This window comes from Carlito syrichta, unplaced genomic scaffold (assembly GCF_000164805.1).
Source record: "Carlito syrichta isolate Samal-C Ts95f unplaced genomic scaffold, Tarsius_syrichta-2.0.1 Scaffold274072, whole genome shotgun sequence".
NCBI lineage: Eukaryota > Metazoa > Chordata > Mammalia > Primates > Tarsiidae > Carlito > Carlito syrichta.
The window spans coordinates 202,574-225,665 of record NW_007218168.1 but is presented as its reverse complement, the minus strand read 5'-3'; the positions used below and the strand labels follow the sequence as shown (position 1 = coordinate 225,665).

The window sequence follows — 23,092 nt, the reverse complement described above, 5'->3', positions numbered from 1 at the left end:
AGCACAACATTTCACATTCTGAAGAGTGCCAGCTCTCTGGAATCCATGGAACGACATCACAATAAATTCCCAAAGAAAGGAAGCATGCTCAGCATTTCCAGATTTCCTTGTCTCCATGAAAGGGGGGACCCACAGCAGGATCCAGTAGTCATCTGTCTATGAAGACATTTCCATGTCGACGTGTCACAGTCATGTCATCCTCACCTAGGTCTTTTCTGGAGATCTGGATAAGGAGACCATTCCACTTAGGCCACCCAGAAGGCCCTGGTCAACAGCAATAGCTGCCTAAACCCATCTCGAAGTTTGAGGTTGCTGAAGATGAGGATGAAAGGATGGACAGATATGCACAGGTAGAATATAATTTGCCAAGGCCAGAACCACTCACTCTTTGATGAGAAAATATCTACTGCATAGATGATCAGGGACACAAAGGACAGAATATAAAGAAAGAGGAAGGAGATAAGGGACTTCAGAGCTCTGGTGTGAGCCTGGGTGTTGGGCTCCTGCAGGCTGTGTCCATTGTGCCGCATTCTACAGATATGTCTCCTCAGAGAATTAATCAACAGTGCAATTGACACCAGAAAGACAGAGCAAGGGATTGACAAGGTGACAAGTTTCAGAGGTAGAAAATAGTAAATTTCCATCCTTCTGCTCCATTCCTTATAGGTCATGTTACAAGAAACTTTTCTAATTAAAAACCTTCGATACATAGAGTGCTTTCCCCAAATGGAGAGCAGAGATACAATGAACGAGAACAGAACAGAGCCCAGCAGGAGCCACGGCACTGACCCTGGGAGCCTCCACTTCAGCCAGAGGAAGGTGCGGTGGGTGATGTTAGCAATCTTCATGCAGAACAGGACGCTGAGCCAGGTACCAAACCAGAAGGTAGCTGAGTTCAGGAAGTGCCAATGGAGAGCAAAGAGCTGTTGGGAGAGACCCCTGAAGTCCTCGACCATGTGGACAAAGTAGTAGAAGTTGTGCACCAACCCAACCCACTGCAGGCAGAAGCGGGAAGCACCCAGGCTCATGAGGATCATGTCCAAGGGAAGCAGTCTACCATAGCGCAGCCACTCCCTGCCCAGTGCCAACACAATGAAGCCATTTGCCAGGATCCCCAGGAGACACAATAGGGCAAAGAGCAACATGAAGAAGGCTGTCAGTGCTGGATGCATTTTGACCCCCTCCTCCTGTCACCACCCACGGTCCCTCTTTTCAGTCTTTCCTGGGGGTCTCAGAAGAGTGGTCAGGCTTTGCATCTGAGCCAGAGTTCACTTAGAAAAATGCTCAGCTTGAGAGGAAAGGTGTGCCCTTAGCTCAGACAAGATGCAAATTTCCTCTGGGCTCAGTTACCACTAGCCTTACCAAATGCTCCTGATTTGCCTTCTCTGGTTTTGCCTGCAAGCTGCCATGGATAGCATCAATGTGGAGAATTTTTCCAGGTCTCTGTGACTGAGTTCTAGGCTTCTTGTTTTATCCTTGGGCCATGTGAACACTCCTCTTTCCATCACATCATTCCTAAGATTTTAAGTGCATGGACAAATACAGGGAGAAACCTAGAAAAAAAATGACAACAGAGAAGTCTATCTCAGCAGAGCTTCCCTGTGACATCTTCACTCTTACCCATGGACTGCCGTTTCTTCAAAGTCAAATGCCTTTTCTGCCTTTCAATTCAAATCTCAACTTAAATCTTTATGGACCATGAGATATAAATGATTGACAATGGCATAAAATGGTTTTGTATTTACAGTAAGATAATTCAGAAGCCGAACTGAGGACCCTGCTTCTTGCTAGGTGTTGGTTGGAGACTGCCCTCTGATCCTAGAGGCCTCCCACAGTCTCTACCAAGTGAGCTGTTTCAACACAGGCACTTCCTTTCTCAAGCCAGCAAACAGCCTCTAGAGAAGTCTGCTAGCCAGATGGAGTCTCATGTAATATAAAAGATTCACGAGAGTGACATCCTATCACCTTTACCATATTCTGGTGGCTAGAAGCAAATCACAGTCATCATCAGCACTCAAAGGAAAGGGGTTACACAAAAGCTCGACACCAGGGTTGGGGAACATGGGGACCACTTTACAGTCTCTTCACACAAAGTTTTCCTAGCTTCCAAGGCATATGTGTGTCCTGTCTTCCAACACCAACATCAAAAAAAATTCTCTATGAGACCATATTGAAAGCAAAAATAATTTCTCTTTTAGTATAGCCATCACCTCACATAGTTACTATTTTCAATTTTTTCATGTTTGATGAGATCACTTAAGATCTACCTTATCAGGAAATTTCAAGTATACAATAAAGTACTGTTAACTATGTTTATAGAAGAGGGACCCAAAATAACTAGAATTCTTTTGGAGGGTAAGTCCCTTGTAGTACCCTCAGAATTTGTTCCTCCAGATCAAACAGTCAACCAAAGTTTTTATCTGGAAGCTTTGAAAAGATCACACCATGATTTGCAGAAGCAGCATCCCAAGTTGTGACAAACATGTGAATGGTTTTTCCACCATGTCAATGCACCTGCCCACACCACACTGAATGCTCAGCAGTTTTTGACCAAAGTGGCATGACTCCCGTGTCCCACCCTTTTATTTACCCAATCTAACCCAAGCAATTTGTTGTCGTTGCTGTTGCACCAGGCCAAAAAAATCCTCATAGGGAAGCAGTTTGCCAATGTGGAGGCGTCAAAATTGAGAAGTTCAAAAACTTTTGAAAAGTGGACAAATCGTCTCAATAGCTGTATTGCATCAAACAAAGAGTACTTCAAAGTTGACAGAAGTTTAAACATGTAAAAATAAATAAATTTTTCTTACAAATAAATTCTGGGGTTTTGGAGTCTCCCTCATAGTATAGTACTTTAGGTCTCCGGAACATGTACACTTAGCATAACAGAAACTTGGTAACCCTTGACCAACGGCTCACCATTTCCCCTTCCTCTCAGACTTGTCAATCATTGATTTACTGTCTGTTCTTATAAGTTTGATTGTTTTAGATTCCACATAATGAGATCAAGCAGTATTTTCTTTCTGTGTATGAAATATTTCATTTAATGTGATGTCTTCTGGGGTGAGTTTATCCATGTTGTTGCGAACAGCAGGATCTCTCTCTCTTTTTTTTTTTTTTTCCAAGACAGGATCTCACTTTGTCACCCAGGCTGGAATACAGTAGTGTGATCCCAGCTCACTGCAGCCTCAGTCTCATAAACTCAAGCAGTCCTCCCACATTAGCCCCCCAAGTAACTGGAACTACAAGCACTTGCCACCATGCACCACTTTTTTTTTTTGTAGCGATGAGGTCTTACCATGTTGCCCGGGTTGATATCAAACTCCTTGGTTCAAGTGATTCTCCCGCCTCAGCCTCTCAAAGTGCTGGGATTACAGGCACAAGCCACAGTGCCTGGCCAGAATCTCCTTTTGAAGGTAAATAATATTCCATTCTGCATATGTGTCACGTTTTCTTTATCCATTCATTCATCAATGAACCTTTAGGTTGTTTCCATATTGTGGCTACTGTGAATAGTGCTTCAATGAATGTAGAATTGCAGATACCTTTTCAAGATACTAATTTTATTTCCTTTGGTTATAAACCTGGGAGTGGTATTACTGGATCATCGTGTGTTTCTACTGCTAATATTTTAAGAAACCTTTACACTGTTTTTGCCAATGGCTCCGCTAATTTACATTTTCACCAACAGGGTACAGAATTTTATTTTCTCTGAATTCTCACCAACATTTATAATCTCATCTTTTTTATAATAGTCATTCTAATAGATGTGAGGTGATAGCTCTGTGGTTTTGACTTGCATTTCCCTGATGATTTGTGATGTTGAACACCTTTTCACACATTTGTTGGCTATTGGCATGTCTTCTTTTGAGAAAAGAATTCAGGTCCTTTGTCTATTTTAAAATCAGGTTATTTGGGATTGTTTTTGAAATTGAGTTGAATAAATTTCTTATATATTTTGGGTATTAAACTCTTATCAGGTTATGTGGTTTACAAATATTTTCTCTCATCCTTAGGTTGCCTATACGTTCTGCTGATTGTCTCCTTTGCTTTTTAGAAGCTTTGTAGTCTGATACAATCCCATTTGTCTATTTTTGCTTTTCTTGCCTATGCTTTTGGTATCATTTCCTAAAAATCATTGTCCAGACCAATGTCAAAAAGTTTTTTTCCTATATTTTCTTCTAATAGTTTTATGACTTCAGGTCTTACATTTAAGTCATTATTCCATTTTAAATTAGCATTCTTCTGCATGTAAATATCCAGTTTTTCTGACACCATTTATTGAAAAGATGGTCCTTTCCCCATTATATGCTCCCAACACTTTTGTCAAAAACTGACTATAGATTTGTAGATTTATTTACGGGCTTTCTGTATTATTCCATTTTTCAATGTGTTTTCATGGTATGCCAGTACCATGCTGTTTGGATCCTATAACTTTGTAATATATTTTGAAATCCAATAGTGTGATGAATCCAGCTTTTTGTTTGTTTTGTTTTGTTTATTTTTTGGTCAAGATAGCTTTGGCCATTTGGGAACTTCTGTGGTTCCATATGAATTTTAGAATTGCTTTTCTATTTCTGTGAAGAATGACAATTGAATTTTAATAGGGATTGCTTTGAATCTGTAGACTACCTTGGGTAGTATGGACATTTTAACAATGTATATGTTTTTTCAATCCATGAATATGGGATATCTTTCCATCTATTTGTATCATCTTTAATTTCTCTCATCAATGGGTTTTTATTCATTCAACAATTTTTGATAGAATTTTATATATAATATCATGTCATCAGCAAACAGAGACAATTTCACTTTATCATTTCCTTTTTGGATGCCATTATTTCTTTTTCTTGCCAATTGCTCTGCAAGGACATTCAGTACTACACAAAGTGAAAGTGGTGAATATGTGCATTCTTCTCTTGTTCCAGCTCTTAGAGAAAAAGTCTTCAATTTTTCACCATTGATTATGACGTTAGCAGTGGGTTTGCCATAATGGCCTTTATTATACTGGGGCACATTCTCTCTATACCTAATTTGTTTAGAGTTTTTTACCATGCCTACCAGGGATAAATTCCACTTGATTGTAGTCGGGTGATCATTTTAATGTACATTGAATATAGTTTACTACTATTTTGCTGAGGATTTTTACATCTATGTTCATCAGTGATATTGGCCTGTGGTTTTCTTTTCATGTAGCATTTTTGGCTTTGGTACGATGATAATTCTGACCTTGTAAAATGAGGTTATAATATTTTCTCCTCTTCAATTTTCTGGAAGAGTTTGAGAATGAGGTTATAATATTTTCTCCTCTTCAATTTTCTGGAAGAGTTCTTTAGATGTTCAGTAGACTTCAGCCATGAAGTCATATGGACCTGGGCATTTCTTTGATGAGAGACACTTAATCACCTTATTAACTATAGGTGTGTTCAGATTGTAAATTTCTTTATGATTCAGTTTTTGTAGGTTATATATTTCTTGGAATTTACCCATTTCTTCAAGGCTGTTCAATTTGTTAGTGTATAACTTTTTATAGTAGTCTTTTACAATCCTTTGTATTTCTGTGTTATCAGTTCTAATGTCTCCGCATTTATTTCTGAATTTATTTACTTGAACCTTCTTTTTTCTTAGTATAGCTAAGTGATCATTTTGTTTAGCTTTTCCAAAAAACAACTCTTAGTTTTATTGATCTTTTCATTGTTTTTCTATTCTGTTTTTATTTACTTCTGCTCTAATCTTTATTCGATTTTCTTCCTTCTGCTACCTTTGGACTTAGCTTAAAATCCCCTTCTTAAACACTTGATGTATAATATTAAGTTGTTAACTTGAGATTTTTTTCTTTTCAATATAGGCACTTATTGCAATAAACTTTCTTCTTAAAAATTACATTTTCTACATCTCATAAGTTTTGATATGCAGTGTTTTCATTTTCATTTGTCTCAAGATATCTTTATCTTTAATTTCTATTTTGACTCAATAGTCATTCAGCAGCATATTGTTTAATTTACACATATTTAGTAATTTTCCATGATTTCTCCTGCTATTGATTTCTAGTTGTTTACCACCATGGTTAGAAAAGACAATATAATTTTAGTCTTAAATTTTAAGAGCTGTATTATGGCCTAACATATGATCTGTCCTGGAGAATGCTCTTGTTGAACTTGAGAATAATGTGTATAATGTTGCTTTTGGGTGGAATGTTCTGTATATGTTTTCTAGACCTAAAGTGTAGTTCAAGTTCAGTGTTTTCTTTTTTTAAAAAAAAGGAAAATATAAAACTCCTTTATTTTATAGAAGACTCTCTTATGCATATAAAATTAAGTCAAATGTACAATAAATCTACTTGAACCAATAAGTGAATTTATCAAGTTTGCAGGATAGTGATAACTATATAGGGAAATTAATTTTACTTTTATATGTTACCAATGAACAACTGGTACAAATTTACTATTACATCAAAAATATCAAATACTTAGAGATAAAACTGATAAAGGTGTGAAAAACATGTACAAAGTTCATTGTTTTCTTTTTGATTTTCTGTCTGAATGATCTGTTCAATGTTTAAAGTGGGGTATCATTAATAAAATCCCCTGCTTGTGGTGATTCCTAAAAGATCTAAAAATCAATCTTCCATATAACCCCACAATCCCCTTACTGAGAATATACCCAGAGGAATTCAAATCACTCTACGAAAACGATACCTGTACATACATGTTTATTGCAGCATTATTCACAGTAGCAAATACATGGAATCAACTATGCTGCCCAACAAGAGAGGACTGGATTTAAAAAATGTGGTACATATGCACATTTATATAGAACATCTTAATGGAATATTACACAGCCATAAAGAAGGATAAAATTATGAACTTCGCAGCAACTTGAATGGACTTAGAGTCTGCAATACCGAATGATCTATTACAGAAACAAAAAACTGAGTACCACATGTTCTCACTCATAAGCAGACCTTGAACAATTATCATAATACTGTAATAAAGGGATTGGCAGTAGTGAGAAACTGTCAGGGGGTGGGAGGTGAAATTGGCAGTAGTGGGAAACTGCCAGGGGAGTGGAGGGGGGAGGGCACACCTCATCAACAAGGCTACCTGCATAATGAACATTTGTATCCCTAAGCCTGAATTGTACCCCACATCTTTAAAATAAAATTTTTTTTAAAAAAATTCCCTGTTGCTATTGTTTTTCAGTCTATGTTTCCCTTCAGATCTCTTAATGTTTACTTTATATATCTAGGTTCTCCAATGTTGGATATCTATGTATCTAAAATTGTTATCACCTCTTGATGAGTTGACACCTGTATCTCTATAAAATAATCTTTCTTGTTTCCTTTTACAGTTTTTTACCTAAACATGTTTGTCTGAAATAAGCGTAGCCACTTCTGTTCTTTTTGTTTCTATTTGCAAGAAATATACTTTTCCATACCTCTGCTTTCAGTTTAGTTGTGTCCTTTATGGTGAAGTGAGTCTCTTGTTGGTTGTATATTTTGGGTCTTGGGGGTACACACACACACACAATCACATGTGTGTGTGTGTGTGTGTGTGTGTGTGTACACGTATACATATATTCAGTCACTCTATGTCTTTTGATTAAAGAATTTACATTTAAAGTTGTTCTTTATGGGTATTTATTAGTGTCATTTTAGTTGTTTTCTGTTTGCTTCATAGATATTTTATTTCTTTATTCCTTCGTTGTTTTTTACTTTGTGGTTAGATGATTTTTTATAGTAGTATGCTTTTATTTTTCTCTCTTATGGGTTTTGATTTGGATTATTCCCAGGTTTATATAGAACATCTTAATACCTATATTTGACTATTTTAAGCTGAAAACAACTTGACTTTAATTGCATATACAAGCTCTACAATTTTACTTCTCCTCCTCTCATATTTTATGTTTCTGATGTCACAATTAACATTTTTAAAATAATGTGTAACTTTAACAAATGATTGAGCTTTTGCTGTTTTAAATGATTTTGCCTTTTAATGTTTATGCTAGTAATATGTTTAATGTTTCCACAGGCATTCGAGTATTAGAGTGTTTTTGGATCTAACAATGTACTTTTACCAGTGAATTTTATACTTTCTCATGTTTTAATATAACTAATTAGTATCCTCTTTTTTCAGCTTGAAAAACTCCCTTTATTACTTCTTCTAAGGCAAGGTTGGTGGTGATAAACTCTCCCAGCTTTGTTCATCTGAGAAAGTCTTTACAACTCCTTCATTTTTTAAAGACAGGGTTGGTATGTACAGTGTTTTGAGGTGGCAATTTCTTTCAGGAGCTTCAATATATCATCCCACTCCTTTCTGGATTGTAAGGTTTTACAAAAAAAAATAATTCGCTGATAATTTTATGAGAATTTCCTTATACATAACAATTTGTTTTTTTCTTGCAACTTCTAACTCTTTCTTTGATTTTTGACAATTTAGCAGTGTGGGTCTCTTTGGATTCATCTTATTTGGCCTCCATTGGGCTTTCTTAATCTGGATTATTTTCTTCCTCAGGCTTGGAACATTTCTGTCATTATTTTTTGTGGCTATGTTGTCTCTCTCTCTCTCTCTCTCATCTATCTATCTATATATTCTCTGATATACCATTAATATAAATTGTTATGTTTGATGGTGATCCATAAATCTCTTAGACTCTCATGACTCTTTTTATTCTTTTTTCCTTCTTAGAGTATATCATTTTCAGGGACCTGTCTCCAAGATGAGTGATACTTTCCTCTGTTTGATCTAGTCCTCTGTTGAATCCCTCTATTAAACTTTTCCATACAGTTATAGTAATCCTTAGGTCTATGATTAATGTTTAATTTTTTTATACTTTCTATTTCTTGCATCGCTCTTCTGATCTCAGCGAACATTTTTATGACAATTATTTTGAATTCCTCACTGGGTAAATCACCTATCCCCACTTAAGGAGGTAAATTTTTGAATATTTCTTTTCTATTACTTGCAACATATTTTTCTGTTTTATTGTTTTTTCTTGAATCTCTGTGCTGGTGTCTGCTCATTAAATAAGATAACTTCCTCTCTCGTCTTGTCAGACTGGACTTTTGTAGGAAAAGGATCTCGCTAACACATCTGGGACAGTTGTCTGTCTACTTCTATGTTTTCTGTGGTCTAGGGTCACTCAGAAATGCAAAGTGCCATCAGCTCCCAGAGCTAGGTTTTTAAGAAGTTAGTCCTTTGGGTGGGAGCTGTATAAGTTTGACACTCAGAGTGCATGGCCAAACTTATTTCAGGAAGAATGGATAAGCCTGGATTTATCACTGGAGTGAGTTGGAATGAAGGCTTGTGAAGTACCAAGCTCTAGCCCTGGCTGCAGGAGAGCTATTGTTTATTTTCCTCATTAGTATATGGATACAATTTTGTTAAATTCAGACTGTCAAATAGCCACAAAAAAAGAGTGCCATAAGCTCTTTCCAGAGAGAAAATTAAGCTGCAGGTTTCCACTTCTTTTTCACACTGCTCCAAGTGGTTGTAACTTCTGGAAGTATTTGCATGCTCATTTAAAACTACTTCTGTTCTATGATTTAGGGACACAGGCATATGCCTAGTCCTTTCTTCTCTCAGAACAAAGAAGTTTATGATGCAGGTCCTCAGGTGAAAGTTCTAAAAGTTGGGGTGCTTGATGTGTGGACAAACTCCTTCCAGAGAAATCAATAGACCTAGAGTTATCACTGGCTTGAGCCAGGGATAAAGACTCAGGAAATAACAATCTGTTTCTCAGGCTGCCTGAGGACTGACACTTGTCCTCCCCTTCACATCCCAGATGCAAGTTAGTTAGAAGCCAGGCTCAAGTGGTTACTGGAAGAGTTTATTATAAGTTCCTTCCAAGAAAGGCATGGCATTTTTTAAACCCATTTTCTACACTTGAGAAGAATACGTATTCTATTGCTGTTGTGTGGAAAAGTTTATTTAGTTGATAGCATTGTTGAAATCAAATGTTTATTTATTGATTTATTCTCTGGATGCCCTATTCATTATTGTAAGTTGGGTTTTGAAGTCCTCTGCTATTAGTACATTGCCGTCAATTTCTCTTTTTAGGACTGAAAGTGGCGGGAAACGGTGGGGAGGGGAGTGGGGAGGTGGGGAGGTGGGATTGACAGAAGTCAATATCTGCCTGGGGAAGAGGGGGGCACACCTCATCAATAAGGGTATCTGTACGGTGAATATTTGTATACCTTGTCCTGAATTGTACTCACAATTTTAAATTTTTTTTAAAAATTCTCTTTTTAGAACTGTCAATATTTGTTTTATATATTTTATATTCTGATATCAGGTACATATATTTTTATAATTAATCTTCCAGTTGAATTGACACTTTTATTATCATATAACAACTTTATCTCTAGAGACAGTTTTTTATTTGAAATCTATTTTCCCTGGTAAGTATAACTATTCTGATTTCTTTTGGTTATGATTTACATAAAATATCTTTTTCTGTTCCTTCACTTTCAGATACTGCTATGTTTTAAATCTAAGTCAAATCTTCCATGGACAGTAAATATCTTGGCTTTTTTTTAAAAAATGCATTCAGCCTTTTTTTGGGGGGGGTTCAGGGTCTCATTCTGTTTCCCAGTCTAGAGAGCAGTGGCACAGTCACAGTTCACCACACCCTTGACCTCCTGGACTCAGGCACTACTTCCATCTCAGCCTCCTGAATAACTGGGATGACAGGCACACACCACCACACCAGCTAATTTTTTGATTTTGTGTTGACCCAACCGATCTTGAACTTCTGGCTCAAACAGTCCTCTTGGCTTTGCCTCTCAAAATACTGGAATTACAGGCGCAAGCCACCATGTCTGGCCACTCTATGCCTTTTGATTGGGTGGTTTGATCCATTTTTATAAAGTAATTGATAAAAGGTAAAAACTTTCAATTGCCATTTTGTTCATTGCTTTCTCTCTGCTTTATGGTTGTTTTGCTCCTCTCTTCATCTCTTGGTGAGCTACTTTCTTATTTGATGATTTTTGTAGTGATGTGCTTTAATTATTTTCTCTTTAACTTGTGTATATCTATTGTAGGATTTTTTTGTGGGTACCAAAAGGCTTGCATAAAATATCACGTAGTTTAGGAATCTATTTTATGTTGATAACAACTTAACATCAATCATCAATTGCATGCAAAACCTCTACACTCTTACTTCCCCTCCCCCCCCACACATATACTTTGTTCTTTTATGGTAAGCTTTTCTTTCTTTCTATACTGTATATTCATTAACAAATTTTTATCTTTTAACTGTTATATTAGGGTTAATAGTAATTGTCATATCACCATTACAGTGTTCCATTATTCTGTATTTACCTATATATTTACCCTTACTGGCAATATTTATACTTTTCAATATTTATGCTTTTTCATTGATGTATTATGTTTTCATTTCAATTTGAAGAACTACATAAGCATTTCTTTTAAGGCAGATTTAGTGGTGATTAACTTCTTCAATTTTTATTTATCTGGAAAAGACTATTTCTTCTACATTTGTAAAGTTTAACTTTGTAGGCTATAGTATTCTTGATAGGCAGGCTTTTATTTTTTTTTAAGTTTTTGAATGAATTGTCCTACTATCGATTCTGGCCTGTAACATTTTTACTGATAAATTTATTGATAGTCTTTATGGAAGTTCCCTTATGTGTAACAAGTAGTTTTTCTCTTGCTGTTTGCAAAATTCTCTCTTTGACAAAAATTTGATTATAATGTGCCTTTATGTCATTTTCTTTGAGTCAAAGCTTTTTAGTGTTTTGGAGTTTCTTGAGTCTAGATGCATATTTTCCTTCCAAATTTGGAAGGTTTTCAGCCATTATTTCTTTAAGTAAATTTTCTGACACTTCCAGCTATTTTCCTAGTGGGACTTCAATAATGCACATATTTGTTTGCTTGATGGCGTTCCATAAATTCCATAAGCTTTCTTCACTCTTTTTTGTTCTTTTCTCTTTTTTCTCCTCTAATTATATAATTTCAGATGACCTTTCTTCAAGTTTGCAAATTCTTTCTACTGCTAGATTGAATCTACTGTTGAGGATCTTCGATACATTTTTCATTTCACTTATTGTATACTTCAACTCCAGAATTGTGTATTGATTTTTTTTATGATTCTTATCTTTTTGTTGAACTGCTTGCTTAGTTTATGCATTCTTTTTCTAATACTGTTGCATTGCCTATGTTCTCTTGCATCTCACTAAGCTCCTTTCACATAATTATTTTGAGTTCTTCATCAGGCAATTTGTAGATCTCCAATTCATTAGGTAACTTCAATTTGTTACTACTAATTTATTGCATTCCTCTGAAGGTAACATGCTTCCTAGATTTTTCATGTTCCTTGTAACTTTGTGCAAATATCTGCACATTTGAAGGAGCAGTCACTTTTTCCAGACTCTAAAAACTGACTTCAGTAGGGAAAGACCTTTGCATATGGGTGGGTCTGAAGTCACTGGCTGACTGAGATATACTGTTTTCAGCTCTAGGGATGAAAAAGTGGTAGTGCCGTCACCAAGATGGTATGGTAGGGAAAACTTGGGGATCACAGGGTAGGGACTCTGGGCAGCTTCATCAGCTGATGTCAGCACTGGTGAAGACTGTGGGGATGTTTGGTGGAAAAAGTTGCAGGTGATTGTGGTGGCAACAGAGACTGCTGGGGTTTTTAGTGGTGAAGGTTGCTAGGGGCCCCCGCTCTCATTTTCCTCCATGGAGGAAGGTTGCAGCTGAAGATATCCCTCTTAGCACTGAGCTGTGTCAAGCAATGTGCTCCACTGGGTTGCTGCAGATTCTTCATTGTATGTTGGAGCTCTCATATAGTTATTTTCATCAGCAGGTAATTGTTAAATTGTTGTTTTGTAAGGATACCTGGGTTGGAATCCCCTAGTCCCACATATTGGCCTACAAAATTTTCTTGAATAAAAATATATTCCAGCTCATCCAATTTCAAATATTTTCTGTCTAATACTTTACATGTTATTTCTCCACATTTGTTCAAATCTTTTTAATGTTAGTGTATTCTTTTGAATTTTGACTTTGTTATGAAAGAATCAACTGAGAAAATTAATCATACAAATTTTGTAAAAGTTATTCTCACCACAGCATAAACATAAAATTGTATTGATATTAAGAATTCACAACAAAAGGGTAGATCTCACTGAAGGATAAATATGCTTTTTTCTCACTCCATTCTGTTTTTATACTGTTTTCATTCATTCACTCAGCAAGTATTTATTGAACACTTACATTCTTTGGGGAACAATTCTAATAATTGGTGATATAGCAGTGAACCAAACAGGCAAGTTCCTGCTTTTATGGAACTTGCAGTCTAATAGAAGATAAGTGACAATAAACAAACACACAGACAAGATATTTTCAGAAAGTAATCAGTTCTCTCAAGAAAATAGCAGGGCTTGGTGGCTCAGCCTGTAATCCCGTGCCTTTGGGAGGCTGAGGTGAGTGGATTGCCTGAGCCTGCGGATTCGAGAACCGCCTGGGCAACTTGGTGAGAACTTATCTCTACAATAAATCAAAAATTAGCCGGGCGTGGTAGCATACGCCTGTAGTTCCAGCTACTTAGAAGGCTGAGGCAGAGGGATCGCCGGAGCCCAGCAGGTCGAGGCTGTGGTGGCCGGGAGCAGCCGCTGCACTCCAGTCTGGGAGACAGAGTGAGACTCCAACTCAAAAAAAAAAAAAAAAAGAAAATAGAAGAGTAAGACTACTGGAGAATGTCTGGAGAGGAAAATATTGCCCCTTAAGAACTGTGGGATGGACAAAGCTTTCTCAGGAAATGATACGTAGGTTGAACAGCTCAAGCAAATAGAGTCTTTACTCTGTATAAATAGTCATGCTCATAATATTATTAAATCATTATTTTATTCATTCTCTTCCACTATTCCTTCAAACTTCATTCACAGGGGAATGTTCCCCTGCCCCAAAGGATAAGAACTCCAGCTGGCCACATGACTTTACTCTTATCAAATAGATAGTCACAAAATCATTTGTGTTTCAAGTGACAAAACAGCCTCAAACCAGAAATTGGAAATTCAAGTTTAGTTTATGAACACTAGATTACTAACTGCAACTTCTACTCCTCCAAGATTGACTAATATAGAGGAAGGATGAAAGAGAGGCAAGAAAGGTCTTACTTGCCCAAGTGAAAAAAAAAATTGGCTTTGTGCTTTCCAAGGCTGACAAATATGTAGTGCTGACTTTATTCCTCACGGGAAATTTTTCAGAACTCTAGATGCTTCTTACTGGGCCCTCTCTCCTGCACTTCCCTTCACTAGGGGGAAAGCATCTTTATTTTTTAATGATGCTTTTTGACAACTTTCTCAGTCCCTATGCATTTGCCACCAAACTGTTGCTACTGGAACTTCCACATGTCACTAGGCATTCCTATCAGTCATGTCTCAAGATGTTTTCACACACATGCCCTCTTTGCCTTCATCTGTCTGTGCTGCTATAACAAAATATCTGAGGCTGAGTAAATTATTTAAAAAATATATTTTTTCACCGTTCTGAAGTCTGGGAAATCCAAGATCATGGTGCCAACAGACTTAGTGTCTGGTAAGGGCTGCTCTCTGCTTCAAAATTGATACTTCTTACTGTGTTCCCACATTGTAGAAGGCAGAAAGGTGAAAAGAGTTCTTCACAATTTTCTTCAGCCCTTTTATATGGGACTAATCCCATCTTCAAAGGTAGAGCCTTTGAATATAAGGGTGAATTTTAGAGGACGTCCAGATCATAGCACTCTCTGATGGCCCACGGCTGGCCTCCTAACCCTCTCTGGAAATTCAAAAGTAGCCACATTTTTTTGACTCTGCTTTATAAGTTAGCAAGTCAGTCTGTCTTCATCCTTTAAATCCACCAAGGAGAAGCAAAGCTCCAGTGTACTTTGTCTTCCTACTAAATAAATAACACGGTAGCCTTTTTGAGTGACCTTCATAAAACTGGATGATCACAAACGTTTTTAAATATTTATCCTCACAAAATCTTATCTCTTCAACTGTCTAAACGCTTTAATTTTAGCAGAGGGTTTCAAAAGTTGTAGAACAGGTTTACACCTATTTCCTTTGGAAATATGAATAGAGTAAACTGGCAGCTCACTTTGAAATCTCATGTCATTAAATATCTGTACTGGGTAGAAATCTCAACTTTCACCATTCTGTTATTTAAAGGGCAAGAGCAAGAAACCTATGTTGGTCTTGGTAAGAAATTTGGATATTATTCGACTGTAATGGAAAGCATTGGAGGGTTTTAAACAACGAAGTAACATGATCTAATTTATGTTTTTAAACAGATCTTCTGAACTATTATATAGAGACTACAAGTTGGAATAGGCAAAGATGGGAGAGAGCAGTCAGAGGCTATTGCATTAGACCATGTACAAGTAGATGACAGCTTGTCCGCAGATAGAAGCACTGGAAGTGGTGAGCAGTGATGAGATGCAAGCATATTTTGGAGATGGATTCAAAAGAATTTGCCTGATAGAGGTGAGAGAAAGAAGAATTGAGAATGGATTCATTTTTGACTTCAGTAATTGGAGAAGTTTTATAAAGCCATTTATTAAGATGAGGGAGACTAGGAGAAAAATATATTTGTGGGAGGGAATCTGTTGTGCTTATGTTAAGTTTGCAATGCTTATCGGTTATCTAAGTTGAGACTTGAAGACAAGTGAAATATAAGTCTGGATCCCAATGAAGAGTTAAAGCTGGAGTAGCAGGTTTGGGTGTCATCACCACATATGTGGTGTTTAAAGCCATTAAACTAGATGAGATCATCTAGGGAAAGAATGTAGATGGAGACTGCAAAGGATCTGGGAATAAACCTTGAACCTTTATCGTTAAGGGTTGAAAGCTAAATGATCCCGCAAAGGAGATTTGACTGAAACTGATGTTAGAAAGGGATTCCATTCCTTCTCCAGACAAGAGGAAACAGAAAGGTGACATGGCAGCACTGAAATGAAAAACATGCTGAAAAGATTCTAGATCTCCAAGGTGATCCACACCCGGAGGCTGTATTTTTTGTTGGCTCTGGGGAGGAGAGAGAGGTTGCGGGGGTGAGGGGGAATGCCCTGTTTACAGGTCCTAACGTTTGAGAGGTCCTAAGGTTTTGACCTAAATATAGCACAGTAGAGTATCAGTGTGGAGCTGGGCATCTGCCCTGAGCTTACTCACTGATTCCTTGGCAGAGAAGCCCTATTTATCATCCATCTATCCAACAAAAAGTGTCCGGCATATCCCGTCTGTCAGGCACTAGACCAGGCACATAGGTACAAAGATTAAGATAGTATCTTGAGGAAGAAAGACAATTAGACAAGGTGGATGCTGTTGACATCCTGCAAGAAAATATACTGTTTGACTTGAATATTGAATTTCACATATTGAGCAAGGCAACTGAATATGGGAAGGAAGGGAGGTAAGCTAAGGGGGAAAGGAACAGGACAGAAAACACACAGACAGGGAGCGGTATCTTGAGGTTGTTCAGAATGACACGAGGTGAAACAAAAGGTTATATAAAAATGGGAAGGAGGGAGCAGGTGTCAAGTGTTCGGACTCTACCCTGACACTTACAGAAAAACATTTTTGGAAATTGTCTTAGTCAAAGGAAGGAAATTCTGCTTTGCAGCAAATTCTTTGCTTTTGTAACTCTGGGCACAGTTAAGGGCAGGGTGCTGAGAGGCCATTTGAAGAGAAGCTATTTTGCCATGTCTGCACAGAACCAGCACTGCTCTGTATCCTGGGGATAGACTTGGGTGTGTGGAACACAGCCCCTATGACATGGATGCTGGGGGTCTCACAAGCAGCTGTCCCACAGGGGCGTCCCATAGGCAGCCTCACAGACATGGATATCAACCAGAGAGCCAGACTTGGAGAGGAGGAATATACCACCTGGTACTGCTTGCATGAAAATTTAAAATATAGACCATTGGAAACTCTCCTACCCCACTGCTACAGAAATAACTCAAAAAAAAAAAAAAAAACCAAAAACAACATTTTACAGAGGAGAAAGGTCAGGACCCTGAGGACAAAAAATCAATGGTGGCTGCACAGCCATTATACTTTGGACATTAATAATTAATGAAAGCTTATTTTATAATCACAGATTGGCCAAGTCTAAACCTACCAGTTATATTTATAATTTCACAGTCTATTCCAATCATCACGGATCCATTATATGTAGGATTGGAAATAACTGATACTTCAGAAAGGTCACTGTCATATTGATTATTCTCACCCTGATAACTTTGTCTAAATAGGTACCTAATTCTCTAAGTTCTGAGCTTACAGCATTCTGCTTTGTCTTTGGGTAATTTCCCTCCCCTCCATGTGGTTTCCATCACCATGCCCCACTCTCTAATCATGACTCAGAGCTGGGTGATGATCCAGGCTGGCCAATCAGAATACTTTAACCCCAGAGCAGAGGTCAGAAATGGGCATCTGACCCATACTGGGCCAATCTAGTACTTTCCTAAGAGTTGCTGTATTAACCCTGCCAAGAGAAAGGGCTTCTCTCCCTTTAGGCATATGAGCTCTAGCTGTCAGCTTCCGTTTTCATCAGCCATATGGGAGAATGCATCTGCAAGATGCATTTGGCAAAATCCAAACACAAAAGAAAGGCATGGACAAAGCCCTGAGGACACCGTGTGAATGACTGGATTGTGTCGTGTCCATAACATCACAACAATTCTAGATTTCCAAACTGTGAATGTCCAAAAATTCCCTTTCTTGAGCTAGTTTGAATTTTTTGCCATTTGAAAAAGTTAATACCCAAGGGGAGGAGAAGTTTTCTATAAATTTATCCAGAATACTTGAAAAACAAGACTAAGGCTATGCTTCTATAGTTAAAATTCTAAGGTGACCACAAATTTCTAGTTCCTGGTTTACACACACCTTCTCCTAGTTATTCAATCAAACACAGACGTTGACTTGAATCTTGAATTTCACATATTTAGCACAGCAACTAAGGATGGAAGAAAAGGAAGTAAGCTAAGACACTGTTGTGAAGGGATTTTGCAGAGTTAATGAAGGTCCCAAATCCATTAACCTTAAAATAGAATTATCAAGATGGTCATGACTTCATCACACATTCTTTTCAAAGGCAGAGAGTTTTCTCCAGTTGGAGGCAAAAGAGGGAGTCAGAAAGGCACAATAAGTCTGGTATAAAATAAGACAAACATCCATGTTGTAAATTGTCTATGAGGGCCAAGTAGCAAGGAACCGCAGTGACCTCTAGGAGCTGAGAGCAATTTCTGGTCAACAGCCAGCAAAACTGGGGACCTCAGTCTTACAACTGAGGAAATGAATACTTCCAGTAATCAGTGAGCTTGAGAGAGGACTTCGAGTTCCAAATGAGAATCAAAATTCCAGCCAACATTTTAATTTCAGCCCAGAGAGACCCAATGCAAAGATCCCAGTCATGCAAGGATTGGCTGCTGACCTACAGAAATATGAACTGGTAAATGAATGCCATTTTACCCACTAAGTTTGAAGTAATTTCTACTACCCATTGGGTACCATGCACACCATTTGGAGGATGAGCTTAAAAGAAGCCCAAACCTCACCATCATGCAATATATCCATGTAACAAAACTGCACATGTACCCTTGAAACTAAAAATTAAAAATTGAAAAAAAAGAAATTACATAAGTGAAAAAAACAAAATAAAAAGTGGTTAGTAACTCTGAGAAAAATATAGCAAGAACTTTACTTTTTACCAAAATTAAAGTTTAGTTGCTTTGTTTTTAAGACTTTTATATCTATGCCTCCAGACCAAAAAAACTTAGAAGGTGAACTTTAGTAGTTGTATTTCCAAAGCATTAAAGGGAATAAAAGAAAGATATGCCACCATTTATAGAAGATCTAATCCAGAGACATATTGTAGTCAAGAATGCCACAATCCTATTATGTCAAAATAACAAAAGGAGGTAACATTTTATGAGATTGATTGCAAAGGTCAAGTACAATTGTAGTTAAAGGATTATATCAGGCATGAACAGGCCTGTCATTAAAGATTTACATAAACACACAGATATGGACAATGACTATCACTATTGCTCTTTGAAATAATTAGAAATATCACTTGAGAGTCTAAGCAAAAGAAATCCGTAAGCACAAGGTAAAACAACTAATTTGTAGAAAACCAAATTTGCTCTAAATGTATGCAATCACTTCAGAGATAATTATCTGGTTTCTATCATTTTTATAATTTCGTTTTTAAATTTTTTGCTTTTTTAATTACTTTTAATTGACATGATAATTATACATATTTATGGGATACAGTGTGATTTTTGAACATGCATACAATGTATAATTAATAATATTTTTTATTATTTTATTCTATGCTTTTGTTTCTTGACCATAATTATTAATTCTGTCAATAATTAATAAACTAAACTTGTAATAATAAACTAAATTGATTACTTACAATTACTTATTTGAAGGAGGACAACTTTTGCTTTATGGTGCTTACTTCTAAGGTTGTTCAAAATGTCGGCTCCCTTCCCACTGTGAGAGCTTTTCTGTCCTCTCAATAAATCCTGCTTTAAAAAAAAATGCAAGGAAAATTTTTTTGAAATACAATTCTTCAGAAGCAAAATAAAAGTGTGGTAATTTGTTATGCAGCAATAGAAAACGAATACAATCTCTTTACCAGGTTCTCTGAAGTCTTTGGTTCTTAATTTTATCCCTGATTGGTCCTAAGAATGTACAGAAAAATAAGTAGAGTGTATTAGTTGTCTCTGTGCTATCACCCAAATTTATAAAAACTTAAGTAAATTTTGCAAATATTTTTTGTTATTTGAATGCTTGGATATGATATTGACACAGGTATATCTTAATTTGGAAATCTCATCCTCATTTAGATCCTAATAACTCCTTATACAGTTATTACCACGCTTACCATGTCTATCAAGCACTAGTATTTCACTTCCATTATCACATTTTATTCTCACAATGAACAGCAAAAGGAGTTATAATTATAGATTAGAAAATTTATGCTCAAAGAATTTAAGTGACTTGTTCAAGATCACTAGATGAAAATTTTCTTACTACAGTTATATTTTTCATTCTGCATCTTATGCTCTGTTTTCTACACTCTAGTGTCATGGAATCCACCACCTAGTAGGGTGTGTGGATGTGTTTATGTGAAAGAGAGAGAGAGAGAAAGAGAAACTATGCAAAATAGAATATTTATCATCAATATCCCCAAAAGAAGAGAGTCAACAAATATGGTATCTTGGACAGTCTTAGATAAGTTAACATTTTCCTGTAGTGGTGAAAAATAGTAAGTATAAAGTCAACATACCTGAGAGCATGCTACTTGGGAGATCATGTTGTAGTAGAATTGCATTGGCAGAGAATCTTGGGAAAGACTGACCCATAATTGTCTTTCCGAAGAGAGAAAATGGAATGCTTGCCACTGTAATCATCACGGTGCAGATTGCAAAACAATGAGCAAAGATATAAAGTTTTTGCCTAAAGTAAAATGTTCAGAATCTGGCCCCATCCAGATGATCCTGCTGGATTATAGCAGAGGAGGGAATCACTGCGGTAGAATAATTCTGGAACAATATTACCAAGTTTATTTCATCTTGGTCCCATTTAAATTTTCTGTAAAAGATTTAAAATAAAATTCTGCTTAGTAAACTAATTTAGTCAAATATTTTTACACCTACACCTTATGGTTTGCGTATTCTAGAAGTCATCTGTGAAAATAAATGATGATTCCTCGCATGAAACGGTAAGAATTTCTCTGCTTCATCATTTTATATTTTTTCATACAAAGTCCTTTTCATACTTATAGAAAAACCTTCTTATGTCTGTCATGGCTGATAAGGAAAATAGTCATAACACATGAAAAAAACAGTACAAATTTACTATCCTAAATTTGTAAAATTATGTTTGCATGCTTGCTATATCACCATTGTACAGTTTTGTGAAACGCACACACATAAACACAAGTTAAGGGGAGAATAAATATCTGGAGGGAGTAACGAGTGTTAACTCTGACTGTCTCTGGGTAATGAAATTTAGAGATATTTAAACTTTTCTATAATCTGTTTTCCAAGTTTTGTACAAGAATCACATATTATCAAAAAAAGAACATTTAAGGTTTAAAACTAATAAATCACTTGTGACAGTGCTATTGTTTAAATGTGTGTCGGTCAAAATTCACATGCTGAAACTTAATCACAAATATGGTACCATTAAGAGGTGGGTCCTTTGGGGAGGTGATTAAGTCGTGAATGAGTTTCACAAAAGCACTAATCCGCTCATAAGGATGGAATCTTACAAATGGATTAGTGCACTTATAAAAGAGGTTGACTCCGCCCTTTTGGGAGTGGGAGACAAGAGTATTGCCTGAGCCCAAGGGCTCAAGAACAGTCTGGGCAACTTGGAGAGACCTCGTCTCTACAACAAACTAAAAAAAAAAAAAAAAATAGCTGATCGTGGTGGCGAGGACCTGTAGTTCCAGCTACTTGGAAGGCTGAGGTGGAAGGACTGCCTAAGCCCAGCAGGTCGAGATAGTGGTGGCCATGAGCATGCCACTGCACTACAGCCTGGGCGACAGAGTGAGACTCCAACTCAAAAAAAAAAAAAAAAAAAGGAGGCTTTTTACTCTTGCCTTTTGCCCTTTTTGCTCTTTCATCTCTTCCATCAGGTGAGGATGGCCTGAGGGATGACGCCATCGATGGAGCAGGCCCTCACCAGACACTGAAAGTGCTGATGTCTTGACCAGAGACTTCCCAGGCTCCAAAACTGTGAGAAAATAAATTTCTATTGTTCATAAATAACCCAGTCTCAGGTATTTTGTCATAGCAGCAAGAACAGATTAATACAGATGTTTTTAAGGAAAACTAAATTACTTTATCTCCACATTAACCTTAAACTGTGAGACCCTATAATTTGAGACTGTTAAGAATTGATTGACCTTATTTGGGATGGGAGGAAAGGCAGAGCAGGACAGAATTGGTAGCAGTATTTGAGGTCCTACCATTATGCAGAATTTCATGTTAATCTTCTAAAGATTTAATTAACGCTGCTTTCCTGCATATCTTCTATATAAATGTGAATGTTTGACTAGTTGATCTAACTAAACTTTTCAGTACATCTGTCCTACCTCTCTCCACAATCATACACCGTCACTACCAATACCAGCAGGACCATCTTACGACCACCATCACAACCTGAGGAATCCGACCTCCACTCCCACCTTAAGAATGATAAAACTGAGGCCTTATGAGGGTAATGACCTTCCCCAGGCCACAACATAAATAAAAAGCAGGAAAAAATTAACATTTAAACTTAGATCTTGATGCCAAGACACTGTAACACATACTTCAAGAGCTATTGTGTCCTTTCGTTTGGTTCCTCTCATCATCAATTTCATGCCTTGGAAGCTCTTTAATTTCCAAGGTCAAGGCCAAAATCAGAACCCTGATATCTTCCCCTTCCCCAGTCTCTTCCAGTATATAAGAAGTGGAGGGGCCCTACAGTAGAATGCTGGGTATGGCGTAAGAGAATCTTTGACTCTCATTCGTGTCTTGGGGATTAGTGATTAAGAGGACATTTAGTTATGATTAGGACCCTTGACTAACGTATTCCCAATTCCCATGTTCTGAGTCCACAGGATTCCTTAAGTTCATGAAAACCATTTACAAATTTCAAGTCAAAACAAAAGGAAGGAAGCACCTTTGAGGCTTTGGCTATTTTACTTCTCAGAACTGAGCTACTACTAGTTGCATAGAACTGGGATGGCCTGGAGAACCTAGGATGCAAACTATTCTAAACCACAAAGCACAATGATATCAAAAATAAGCACAGACTAATATGGATCAATACTGCAAGTCAAAGAGGGAGTCAAAGACAGCAACCATAGGGCTAGACCAAGCTGGAGGGAACAGACCAGAAACAGAGTCCTCCTTGAGAAGCCAGTTCATTTTTCAGATTACCACAAAGACAGTACAACCTAAGCAGAACGTGGAGTCCAAAGTTTAAACTAAAAAAGGAAATGTGAACAGAGAGCATAAGTAATGAAAAGAAAGCATCTCAAAGTTTAATTTCATTTCACCCAAATAAGTATGCTATTGACCTTAGGAC

At 37.0% G+C, this 23,092-nt stretch overlaps 1 protein-coding gene across 1 annotated transcript; it reads right to left on the bottom strand.

Moving 5' to 3' along the window:
* Positions 1-245: 245 nt before the first annotated feature.
* LOC103254253 (taste receptor type 2 member 41-like) lies at positions 246-1,172 on the bottom strand. Its single transcript, XM_008052387.1, has one exon. The coding sequence runs from the start codon at positions 1,170-1,172 to the stop codon at positions 246-248; it is 927 nt and encodes a 308-aa protein (XP_008050578.1).
* Between the last annotated feature and the right edge of the window lie 21,920 nt (positions 1,173-23,092).

Coding starts and splice junctions, on each gene's coding strand:
- LOC103254253 (XM_008052387.1), bottom strand. CDS start 1,172: ATGCATCCAGCACTGACAGCCTTCTTCATGTTGCTCTTTGCCCTATTG.